Source organism: Staurois parvus, unplaced genomic scaffold, assembly GCF_062004578.1.
Source record: "Staurois parvus isolate SC_StPar_1 unplaced genomic scaffold, SC_StPar_1.0 ptg000343l, whole genome shotgun sequence".
In the NCBI taxonomy this organism is placed as follows: Eukaryota; Metazoa; Chordata; class Amphibia; order Anura; family Ranidae; genus Staurois; species Staurois parvus.
In genome coordinates, this window is record NW_028318139.1 from 2,001,485 (window position 1) to 2,014,498 (window position 13,014).

Here is a 13,014-nt window from a genome sequence, read left to right on the forward strand (position 1 = left end):
CTGTGGGTTTCCTCCCACACTCCAAAGACATGCTGGTAGGTTAATTGGATCCTGTCTAAAATGGCCCCAGTATGTGTATGTATGAATGTAAGTTAGGGACCTTAGATTGTACACCCCTTGAGGGTTAGGGACTGATGTGAATGTACAATATATATGTAAAAGCACTGCATAAATTGATGGCGCTATGGCTTTGAAAGGAACATACCATACTTTTACCTTTTCCCCAAGGTTCATAAATGTTTATCTAATCCACCTGGATGACCTATTATTTCTGATAATAAAGCTGTTTATAGATGAACCAATATTCAGCCAGTTCAGCAGGGACCAGCTAAATATCAATCAGTAGGTGTCAGGTCCCACCTGACAGAAGTCAATTGTTTGATCGACTTCTATTAAAGTAGAATGTTGGATAACTTAAGTTATCCAGATGCTGATGCAGATACTGATCAATATATTCTGACAGCAAAGAGCGTGGTGGGGAGGTGATTACTCATTCCACCCTATTTGTGGGCATGGAGGAAACTGTTCTATTTTTTCATTCAGTCCAATGTCTAAATAAAGAACATTGGTTTGTGAAACATCTCCCCTCATATCTCAAAGATACTTCAGATCTACTCAAAAAAACTGAAAAGTTTCCACTGGCCCCCTGATTACATTTGAATAACTTTGGATGTCTCTTCACTTTTATCAAATATTCTGCAAACCAATGGCCTTGAGACAGTGTGTTCATTTATGAGTTAAGATCATCTGATGGAGGTCTTATGTGGATGTCAAGAGGGCTCTAAAGCAAAAAAAAAAAAAAAGAAAAAAAGGGGCCCCCAAATTCTATGAATTTTAAGGGAAACCCTACAAAAAAAAGCATAGGTAACCTTATCTGAGCATGCATCCTGGCAGACCAGGAAAACGGAGTTGAGTGTTTTCCCCCTTTTCTAAAATATACCTGCCACATGCCCTCAGCATGGGGGGGGGTACTTTGCCTGGGGAGAAACCCCTAGCAAAGCATTTTGTGCCCTTGTTGATGAGGAAAAGGCCTCTTTCCTAAAAATATAGCCTGGTCCGTGGGGGATTTGTAGGTGGGCAGCTCATTGGAATAAGGAAGCACCTTTTTGAAAATAAAACTGTAGTCAAGAATGCAAACAAAAGGGGCAGAATATACCCAATGATGTCACTGACCAGATAAGGCCATGTGGACCTATTTTGGCAATGATGTCAGCCCCTATCTTGCCCCTTTGTTCATATCAAATAAATTAAGCTAGGTAACATTTGGCTGCAAATGACGAAGCACACACTGCTTCTTTAACAACCACTGACAGTGAAAGGAAGCTGTCATGTATAGTAGCCAGAGAAAAATGGTACTATATAAGATGTTCAGCTCCTGAAGTTCAGTGCAAACTGTGAGCTTATCCACAGAACACAAAAACAAAATGACTATAATACTTAAATATGGTTTGCTGGGCCAGAAACGACTGCCAATGGACTATTGAAAAATAGGAGAAAGATCCTAAGGACTGTTAACATTTTCTGTTCATCACCTAAGGTTTCTGTACACATTAGATCCAGAGATCGGGCTTTTAACCATCCCCTACCCTATTGAAAATGTTAGAGATACGTTAATTGTAGATAACTTGGCAAACATGCTTATACATTTAATATATTAAAAGACAATGACAGCTTATGCCAACAATGGCCATATTGCATCAGAAAAGAGAAACAGTAGTCAAAGCTCACCTCCATGGCCACAGGTGTATAAAGTCAAGCACCTAGGCATGCAAACTGTTTCTACAAACATTTGTGAAAGAATGGGTCGCTCTCAGGAGCTCAGTGAATTCAAGTGTGGCACCGTGATAGGTTGCCATCTTTGCAATAAGTCCATCTGTGAAATTTCCTTGCTACTATATTGCCACTAAATAACAGAGCAGAGTCAGCGCATGCTGAAGTGCACAGTGTGCAGAAATCGCCAACTGTCTGCAGAATCAATAGCTAAAGACCTCCAAAATTCATGTGGTCTTCAGATTAGCACAACAACAGCTGCATCCAAGCCTTACATCACCAAGTGCAATGCAAAGTGTCGGATGCAGTGGTGTAAAACACGCCATTACTGGACTCTAGAGCAGAGGAGACATGTTCTCTGTCTGACACTCCGATGGATGTGTCTGGGTTTGGTGGTTGACAGGAGAACGGTACGTGCCTGACTGCACTGTGCCAAGTTTAAGGTTTGGTGTAGGGGGATTATGGTGTGGGGTTGTTACTCAGGGATTGGGCTTGGCCCCTGAGTTCCAGTGAAGGGAACTATTAAGGCGTCAGCATACTAAGACATTTTGGACAATTTCATGCTCCCAACTTTGTGGGAACAGTTTGGGGATGGCCCCTTCTTGTTCCAACATGACTGCGCACCAGTGCACAAAGCAAGGTCCATAAAGACATGGATGAGTGAGTTTGGGGTGGAGGAACTTGACTGGCCTGCAGAGAGTCCTGACCAACCCAATAGAACATTTTTGGGATGAATTAGAGCGGAGACTGCAAGCCAGGCCTTCTCATCCAACATCAGTGCCTGACCTTACAAATGAGCTTCTGGAAGAATAGCAAACATTCCCATAGACACACTCCTAAAGCTTATGGACAGCCTTTCCAGAAGAATTGAAGCTGTTATAGCTGCAAAGGGTGGGCCAATTCAATATTGAACCCTATGCACTAAGATTGGGATGCCATTAAATGTGTGTGGAAAAGTAGGCGTCCCAATGCTTTTGGCAATATAGTGTAAATTGAGTGGCACTTAATATTACAGTTGCTAAATACCATGAAAGAACAACCTCCAAAATTGTCATTTGTGAATTTGAGGTACATCTTTGTGACCTAGTTTCAACAAAAACAACATGCACAGTATTTTGATACTGCATGTAACCAAATCCATCATACAAATATCCTGGTGTATGAAAAATAAATAAATAAAGAGCCCTTAAATTGTTCAGACCTCAGCTCCTTTATGTGGGTTACATCTGCTATTTGAAGAGGAAGGGCCTCCCATAGATGGCTGTAAAAAAGTCCTGTTGCCTGAATACAATATATGACATAAGCAGGAAACAGTTGTTTAAAGTACAATAGGCAAAAAATGGTGTAAATTGTATGCTGCAGTTTGTCAATAACCTGTAACATCATTTTATGACATGTAGCTCCATTGCTTTTTCCACTTCCTGTAATGAAGTTACAAAGCTATTCCTTCTGCAGTGCAATCACAGTAGCATTGCTATTCTTTGCACAGTGTATTTTAAATATCTACGTCATTTTACAAAGACTAAGTAAACAATAAACAAAGTCCAACTCCAGTTAACACTTTTAAAAAAATTGTATCAGCAGTTTTTTTTCTTTTAGTAAAAAGGTTTAAACTAATGAATAAAACTGGCAATTGTAAGCACTCTTGTCAGTATAAATGTTTTCCCAACTTCTGTAGCTATCACTCTTGCTGGGCAGCTTGACCTGCATGTAAAGGTGGAGAAAATATAAAGACTTGCGCAATAAAAAACATAATTCATACTGCATGCTATCATTATAGGTATTAACACCATACAGTTACTAGACAACATCTTTTTTCTATAGTGCACCTTAAAGGTGTCAAAGATAGAGCCATTGATGGAGTGCACAAGAGGAAAATGACACTTATAGACAGAATCTTTAACCTCAGCTACATGTCCAGTCTATAAAGAGTTAGTGTCCAAACATCCTGACGATTTTTTTTTTAGCACACTATAGCATAGGGTTGGGCTGAAATGTAGGCAGATTCAGAGTCTGCCCTGGGTGTATCAGAGGTCAGGATAGCACAACCAGGACTGTTGCACAAAGAAGAAAGGAAGCTACAGCTCCCTTGGCGTGAACCTGAAAAATGGAATCCTTTTTCCTGGGCTTTGCAGCACCACAAACTGCACTGATGGAAATAAGCACCACCAAGATTTCCCCATTCCGTGACATATCCTTCCTACCTAAACCTACTTAAGTTCTCTGATATATACATTTCCAGTTCCAGGCTGTTTGCATTTAAAAAATCCTCAGATGGAACCTTCTGAATCTTCAGTGTGCTTCCGGGTAAGTAAATATTGGTGCAGTAATACAATGATGATGATGAGAAGGACTGTGCCGAGCATAAGAAATGCACAATCGTGCAATACTTGGTACAGTACATGCTTATGAAACAGTAAGGAAACAAATGATTGGATTATGCATGCATAATATCATTGTCTAATATCTGTATCTATGTTTAGCTGTGAATAAGGCCATAGTAGCTGTAAGTGTATAGCGCTCCTTTTGTTCTCAAACTAAAGAAGTGCTAACTATGTGTTAGAAGTATCTGAACCATCAAACAATGCTTAAATATGATACACTGAAATTGTAACAATCATAAGCTGCTCTATTCATACAGTATATACAGTTATAAATAAAATGGTGGATAGTCATTGAGGTTAAATAAAGACACCAGTCCATCTAGTTCAACCTGTGTAGGTGCGTGTATGTCTTTATCAATACCATTTTTCAATACCATTATGAAAAAGAGTCCACTCTGAAACAATTCATCATCTCCAAAACAGTGCTCTTGGAAATAAAGTGTTCCATGCAAAATGTGGTTTAACGTTTTTAATTACTCTTCCATGTCTTCTTTATTTATGAATTGTTCACCACAGTGCATACCCTAAGGTAGCCCATACACTGATCCGATTTGCCTATCCACACATTAGAAGATGGATGGGAGAATTTTCTCACTGTGGTACTGCATTTGGACAACAGAGAACCTTCCCCACCGTCAGAATACAATTATCATTTTTGCTGGTGGTACTGATCTTTCAGGAAAACCTGACAGGCTAATTGCACAGATCTTTGCAGTCAATCGATAGACTGAGTTGTGAAGAACCAGCCTGCCTATATATGGATTGAAATTTGGTCAGTCCCTGTTGAACCAGCTTAAAGAATGAGCACTGATCAGATTATTTTGACCACTTATCTGTAAATTGGTCAAAATTGAATTTTAGCTGAATCCACTCACTCTTTACTTCATTCTCTCTCTCTCTCTCTCTCTCTCTGCCTCCAATATGCAGGTTTTCCTTGTCTTTTGGTTGCAAAAATAAGGGAGAAGAGGCCGCATTGACATAAAACCTTTAAAAACTTTATTTAAAAAATATAAATAACTCACATTTCCATGTGTTATTCAGCACTGTTTGACTTATTGAACACTGATACCTCCATGATTCATGAGCAGGTTTACCCGGAAATTACGTCTGGATGTGAGGTGACTACAGACTGCTCCCACTCAACACGTTTCATCATTATTCTTCTTATTATTCTTCTTTTTATTATTATCAAAATACGATTTCCTGAGGAGTGCTATCTGAATTGTCACCTGGGCAACTTTATATAAAAAAATTCCTCCTTCTTTACACAATTAACCCTTCAGTCATCAAACGTTATTTCACACATTCAATAGAAGAAAACTTACAACCTTTGTATTGCATCTTCTTTTTACAATGATTGTGATTTCCACTATATTTTGCAAAAACAAGAAATTAAAATGACCCCTACCATATAAATAATACACCAAGAATGCTAAGCACCTATAATCCTATAACACAAAAGCTATGCAATCACACATAGCTAGATATTTTGCAAACATGCCTACAAACATCCCCATGAACAAAAATTGTAACACTGTAACCATAAAACAACACACGGGCGCACATGGCTAGTGCATTATCCTGAAAAGATAGTGTTTATTTGGATAAAATGGTAAGCATTATACTCACAAAATGACAAAAGCATCAAAAGCTCATCATATTGAAACAGCAACATTCACTCCACGATTCATCATACGACATGACAGGACAATAGGACTACCAAAAGGCTAACGCATTTCGAGGACTTGCCTCATCCTCAGAACCAACAAGACTGTTTCCTGCATCCTCACTTAAATAATAAGGTGTCATGGCTGCTTGTTATATGGGGAAAATCCCTAACCTGCCCCATGGGGGGGAACTAACCCCTCATATCCCATCCTTCTTAGCAAAATAAACAAACTCACATGCATCTACTAAGTATACCATAAATAGCGCTGCTTTTGATCAACTGAAAATATGTGTTGAATGACTGCGCAATTGTCATTCAAAGTGCGACAGCGCTGAAAGATGAAAATTGGCCTGGGCAGGAAATGGGCAAAAGTGCACAGTAGGCAAGTGGTTAAAGCATTTGTCATTTTGTGAGTATAATACTTATCATTTTTATACAAATAACAGTTATGTTTTAAGGATAATGCACTAGGCCAGTGCACCCTCTGTTTTGCTTTATGGTTACAGTGTTCCCAGACTTCCCCAGTCTTATGAGGGCAGTAAGGCATGAGCTATCCAAGAAAGCCAGGATGACAATTTAGCCAACTGCTATCCATAGGCCCACTCTCAGAAGATTTTGTGTTTGTTATCTACAAAAATTGTAACAACTTCTCCATAAAGGTTAACCACATGGCATATAATATTTCGCTTTGTTATCCAGTATAAAAATTATTGTTACTAATCATCCGAACATTAATTCAGGTGAATGAAAGTGTTAAACCTATTAATATTGGATTTTGGGGTATATTTTAACTCAGATCTTGCTCCTTGGTTCCCTTTTGTTCTGTTTACTCAGCTTGAGATAAAGACACACCCTCCTACCATTCAAATTTTTTTTTCTGGGGTTTCCTACCTTCTCTACAACCTCCCTTGGGTCTGCTGATCCACAATTTCCCCTTTGTGGTTGTCTTTGCAGTGGAGGCCCTGTGTGGAAGGGGAAGGGGGGGGGGACTCTGTATGGAGATTTTCTGGTTCCACTTGCTAGAAACTATTTCCTGGTGGTTGGTGGTTTCCCTCCAGAAAATAAGTGTTCTTTTTGTGTTCCCCCATTCTCTGCTTGGTAAATTAATGGGTGAAATCTGTTATATGTAGGTACTTTTCAAGTTTTAAAAGGTGACATTAATATATTTTGTGATTGGTAAAAAGTTTTGCTATATTCCTTTGAATCTTCTCCATTTTCTGGAACTCTTGTCTGCATATTATTCACTATTTTCTTCTCCGTGGTTTGTGCTTATATAACACTGAAACAATATTGCAATTGCACAGATATACAGTAAACTGGCCTAAATTCAAAATCCACCTACCTCAAATTTAACTGATCCAGACTGAGCTGCATCAAATGCATTGAAGAGATAATGTGCATACGTACTTGCATCTGTTGAATAAAAAAAATTAAAAATAATTAATCTAGAATAAAAATGAGCTATTTGAGTTATAGATAACTTTATCAGATTTTAGTTAACATTAAAGTGGAATTCTGGCTTAACCCTAACTACTTTTAAAACTGTCCCCCACCCCCTCTCCTAACACTTATGATTACAAGCCTGTGTAAGAAAGATCTGCATACTTACCTGTTTTCAGCCAGCTCCAGGTCACACGATAGTTCCGGCAATGGCTAGTAAAGCCTGAACATCACCCATAGGCTTCAATGGGCCATTTGTTGCCTGCACTTCCTCCTCTCCCCTGCAGCATAGGTGTTAAAAGGGCTAGGGGACAGTTAAGAGTAGTTAGGGTTAAGCCTGGAATTCTGCTTTAGTTGTAACCAGTTACAGTAAGCACTTGATTCATTAAAGAACAGTGAGTGAAAAAGTTGCATGTGCCATCTAAGACATGAAATTGTTTCTTTATTTCATCATAATTCCTTATTAACATGTGGGGAATTCTTTCATATGAATGTAAACACAAACTACCAAATTTGCACCTAAAATTTACCATGCATGTTAACCACTAGCACTCCTGAGGATTTACCTCCCTTAATGGCCAGGCCTCTTTTTGTTACTTGGCGCTGCACTAATTCAAGTGATAATTGCGCGGTCATGCAATGCTGCACCCAAACTAAATTTATGTCCTTTTTTCACACATATAGAGCTTTTTTTCGGTGGTATTTGATCATCTGTGCGCTTTTTATTTTTCACGCTATAAACAAAAAAAGACCGAAAATTTTGAATAAAAACAATATTTTTTTTATTTCAGCTATAAAAAATATATAGTAAACTCAAAGTTAGTTATAAATTTAGGTCAAAATGTATTCTGCTACATGTTTTTGGTAAAAAAATCCCAATAAGTGTATATTGATTGCTTTGTGTGAAAGTTATAGCGTCTACAAACTATGGCATAAATACTGCAATTTACGCCATTTTTTTTCTATATAGCACTGCACTAGTTTAACAAACAATTGCGTGGTCATGCAATACGGTACATAAATGACCTTTATGTCCTGTTTTTCACACAAATAGAGCTTTCTTTTGGTGGTATTTGATCACCTGTGCACTTTTTATTTTTGGCGCTATAAACAAAAAATTGTTTGAAGAAAAATTAAAAAAAAAATAATAATATTTTCTCATTTCGGTCATAAAAAATATCCAAAAAAACTAAAATTTCATCATAAATTTAGGCCAAAATGTATTCTGCTACATGTTTTTGGTTAAAAAATCCCATTAAGTGTATATTTATTGCTGTGAAAGTTAAAGCGTCTACAAGCTATGGTATAGATACAATTTACACAGCTTTTACTTTCTGACTGCTCATCACATTTCTTGAGGTGCTAAAATACCAGGATAGTACAAACACCCTCAAATGACCCCTTTTTGGAAAGTAGACACCCTAAGCTATCTGCTGAGAGGCATATTGAGTCCATGGAAGATTTATTTTTTTTCCACAAGTTTCTGGAAAATGACAAAAACATTTTTTTTTTTTTTACACAAAGTTGTCATTTAAATTATTTATTTCTCGCACAAGCCATGGGTATATGTGGAATTACACCCCAAAATACATTCTGCTACTTCTACCGAGTATGGGGATACCACATGTGTGAGACTTTTTGGGAGCCTAGCCACATACAGGAGCCTGAAATCCAATGACCACTTTGAAAGCCTGAAGGTGCGTAACTTCCTCATTTCACTTCCCCAATACCTATGACAGTTCCGAAGGCCCTGACATGCCAGGATAGCACCAAACCCCCCAAATGACCCCTTTCTGGAAAGTAGACACCCCAAGGAATTTAAAAAGAGGCATGGTGAGTATTTTGCAGATCTCATTTTTTCTCACAAGGTTTTGAAATCTAAAGAATAGAACAAATATGTTTTTGTTTTTTTTCTTCATATTACAAAAACTTGTGGCAACAAATGAGATCTGTAAAATACTTACCGTGCTTCTTATCAAATTCCTTGGGGTGCCTACTTTCCAAAAAGGGGTCATTTGGGGGGTTAGGAGCTATCCTGGCATTTCAGGGCCTCTGAAACTGTGATAGGTAGTCTGGAAGTGTAATGAGGAAATAAAGTCCTTTAAAAGCCTGAAGGTGCTTATTGGATTTTGGGGTCCTGTACCTGGCTAGACTGCCAAAACTTCTCTCACATGTGGTACCCCCATACTTGGGAGAAGTAGCAGAATGTATTTTGGGGAGTAATTCCACATATACCCATGGCATGTGTGAGCAGTAAATCATTTAAGTGACAATTTTGTGTAAAAAAAAAAAATGTTTGTCCTTTTCCAAAAACTTGTGGTAAAAAAATAAATTCTTCAATTGATTCAACATGCCTCTAAGCAAATAGTTTGGGGTGTCTACTTTCCAAAAAGGGGTCATTTTGGGGGGTGGGGGCGTTTTATGCCCAGCATTATAAGTTTATGCCACAAATCACTCACTCTTCTAACCACCTGAAGACCAAGCCTTTTCTGACACTTTTTGTTCACATGAAAAAAATCTGTATTTTTTGCTAGGAAATTAATTGAAACCCCCAAACATTATATATTTTTTTAAAGCAGACACCCTAGTGAATAAAATGGTGGGTACTGCAATTTTTTATGGCACATTATACTCGCGCAGCTCCAAAAATCAAGGGGAGTAGCTAAATTTGCTATTTCCACCAGAATTCCGGGTTGGGCAGTGAATGAGGGAAGTACGGGTGCTGCAGAATTTGCGGGCTGTCAATCGGGATTTGCAAGCACATCTGGAAGGATACTAGGAGCTCTATGGGCCTGTGTGTGAATTCTTGATGGCTGCGGGACAATACTTGTGCTTGCCACCGCACCGGCTTGTACTGGACTTATGGGACTCGCCACGTCACCAAGTCATACTGCAGTGCTGGTATTATTATTACTATTATACAGGATTTATGGCGCCAACAGTTTTCTCAGCGCTTTACAGTATAATGGGAGACAATACAGCAACAATACAGTTCAATACAAGAGGGTTAGGAAGGCCCTGATCCTGGGAGCTTACAATCTAAGAGATATGTGAAAGACCAAGATGTCTTAGACCGCTGGTGCTCGCCAGTTCACCAAAAGGTAGCACGGCACTAGTACTGGCACTCTGCTGCAAATGAGAGTCCTCAAAATTTACCGACAAGTGCTAACAGAGATCAGGCCTGATTCTGCCAACACTGCGGTTTTATGTGCAATGTATCAAGTGACAGTGACCTACTGACACTGCACTTGCTGGGGGAGAAGGGGGGGGGTAAGCGTAGGGGCTAAACGCAGGTGTTGGCAGGTGCCGGGGCTGATCCCTAGAGATGAGCGAATTATTCAAAAATTCGATTCGGCTGATTCGCTGAATTCGCGGAATAAATTTGATTCGAGGCGAATATATTCGCTGCGAATTTAACTTATAAAAAGGGTGTTTCTAGGCTTCAGAGAGCCTTTATATTAGTGCAGAACACTGTACCTTTAATTTAAATGCCCTTGGAGTCTGCTGGGGAAGAGAAATAATACTGTCAGTCAGTATGACATGCAGATGAGTGCCGTCGATCTTAGAATCACCGCACACTTCACTCATTTGGGCAGTCACGGGGCCAAAACCAGAGTGTGGAGCCACAGTGTGGCGGTGGAGGCAGCAGCAATGGGAGGCCATACAGCACCCTATGACAAAAATGGAAACCACCAGCAGTGTGAGGAGACCTGAAAGTGGCACATGGCAGAGTGTGGCGATGGAGACAGCAGCAATGGGAGGCTGTACAGGGACCCATGACACACTCTGGACCTGGCAGCAGCATGAGGAGGCGGTACAGGGGCCCATGACAGATTACGGGCCTGGCAGCAGCATGAGGAGTCGGTACGGGGGCCCATGGCAGATTACGGGCCTGGCAGCAGCAATGGGAGGCCGTACAGGGACCCATGACACACTCTGGACCTGGCAGCAGCATGAGGAGGCGGTACAGGGGCCCATGACAGATTACGGGCCTGGCAGCAGCATGAGGAGTCGGTACGGGGGCCCATGACACACTCTGGACCTGGCAGCAGCATGAGGAGGCGGTACAGGGGCGCATGACAGATTACGAGCCTGGCAGCAGCAACTCGGACAGGAGGACGTTCAGCTTCTGCACCGTCGGGTGCGTGCTCGCAAACTGTTGTCTCTTGGAAACGGATTCCAAGAAAGACTGCTGACGGAATCCGTGAAGAGGAGTAGCAGGAGAAGGAGCATCTGAACGAGTGGAATATGCCAACAAGCGACAACAGGGGCCCATGACAGATTACGGGCCTGGCAGCAGCATGAGGAGTCGGTACGGGGGCCCATGGCAGATTACGGGCCTGGCAGCAGCAATGGGAGGCCGTACAGGGACCCATGAGAGACTCTGGACCTGGCAGCAGCATGAGGAGGCGGTACAGGGGCCCATGGCAGATTAGGGGCCTGGCAGCAGCTATGGGAGGCCCGTAATCTGCCAGCACCCTATGACAAAAAATGGAACACACCAGCAGTGTGAGGAGAACTGAAAGTGGCACATGGCAGAGTGTGGCGATGGAGATAGCAGCAATGGGAGGCCGTATAGGGACCCATGAGAGACTGTGGACCTGGCAGCAGCATGAGGAGGCGGTACTGGGGCCCATGGCAGATTAGGGGCCTGGCAGCAGCAATGGGAGGCCCGTAATCTGCCAGCACCCTATGACAAAAAATGTAACACACCAGCAGTGTGAGGAGACCTGAAAGTGGCACATGGCAGAGTGTGGCGATGGAGACAGCAGCAATGGGAGGCGGTTCAGGGACCCATGACACACTCTGGACCTGGCAGCAGCATGAGGAGGCGGTACAGGGGCCCATGGCAGATTAAGGCCTGGCAGCAGCAATGGGAGGCCCGTAATCTGCCAGCACCCTATGACAAAATGGAACCCTGGGCTGGGGCAGGCAGAACCGCCGTATCTTTATCACGGTTTTCCCAGGCCACCGAATGGCGACGCTGCATATGCTGACGCAACGCTGTAGTCCCAACATGGGCCCCCTGGCCACGCTTGACTTTCTGGCCACATAGTCAACATACGGCTACGTTTACTTCCTCGGGCGGCTTGACGAAAAATTGCCACACCGCCGAGCAGGAAACTTTGCCCCCGCTACTCCTCACTGGCTGACTGCTACTTCCTCCGTGCACACCGGCACCACTACTGGCCGTGGTGGTAGGCTGCAGTGGAGCTGGTGCTCTACTCCGTGGCCGTTTGCCTCCACTGACACTGCTGCGACCCTGCTGCCTCCTGGCAGCAGCAATGGGAGGCCGTACAGGGACCCATGACACACTCTGGACCTGGCAGCAGCATGAAGAGGCGGTACAGGGGCCCATGGCAGATTAGGGGCCTGGCAGCAGCAATGGGAGGCCCGTAATCTGCCAGCACCCTATGACAAAAAATGGAACACACCAGCAGTGTGAGGAGACCTGAAAGTGGCACATGGCAGAGTGTGGCGATGGAGACAGCAGCAATGGGAGGCCGTACAGGGACCCATGAGAGACTCTGGACCTGGCAGCAGCATGAGGAGGCGGTACAGGGGCCCATGGCAGATTAGGGGCCTGGCAGCAGCTATGGGAGGCCCGTAATCTGCCAGCACCCTATGACAAAAAATGGAACACAACAGCAGTGTGAGGAGACCTGAAAGTGGCACATGGCATGAGACACTGTGGACCTGGCAGCAGCATGAGGAGGCGGTACAGGGGCCCATGGCAGATTAGGGGCCTGG

The 13,014-nt window shown here is 42.3% G+C and overlaps 1 protein-coding gene across 2 annotated transcripts in view; it reads right to left on the reverse strand.

The window, feature by feature from the left end:
• The window catches only part of LOC149456907 (A-type potassium channel modulatory protein KCNIP1), a 451,873-nt gene that overhangs the window by 117,783 nt on the left and 321,076 nt on the right, over positions 1-13,014 (reverse strand). For both annotated transcript variants that reach the window (XM_089684303.1, XM_089684302.1), the window contains one exon: positions 7,166-7,236. In XM_089684303.1, coding sequence (XP_089540429.1) covers positions 7,166-7,236 — 71 coding nt within the window. The remainder of the gene's footprint in view (positions 1-7,165; positions 7,237-13,014) is intronic.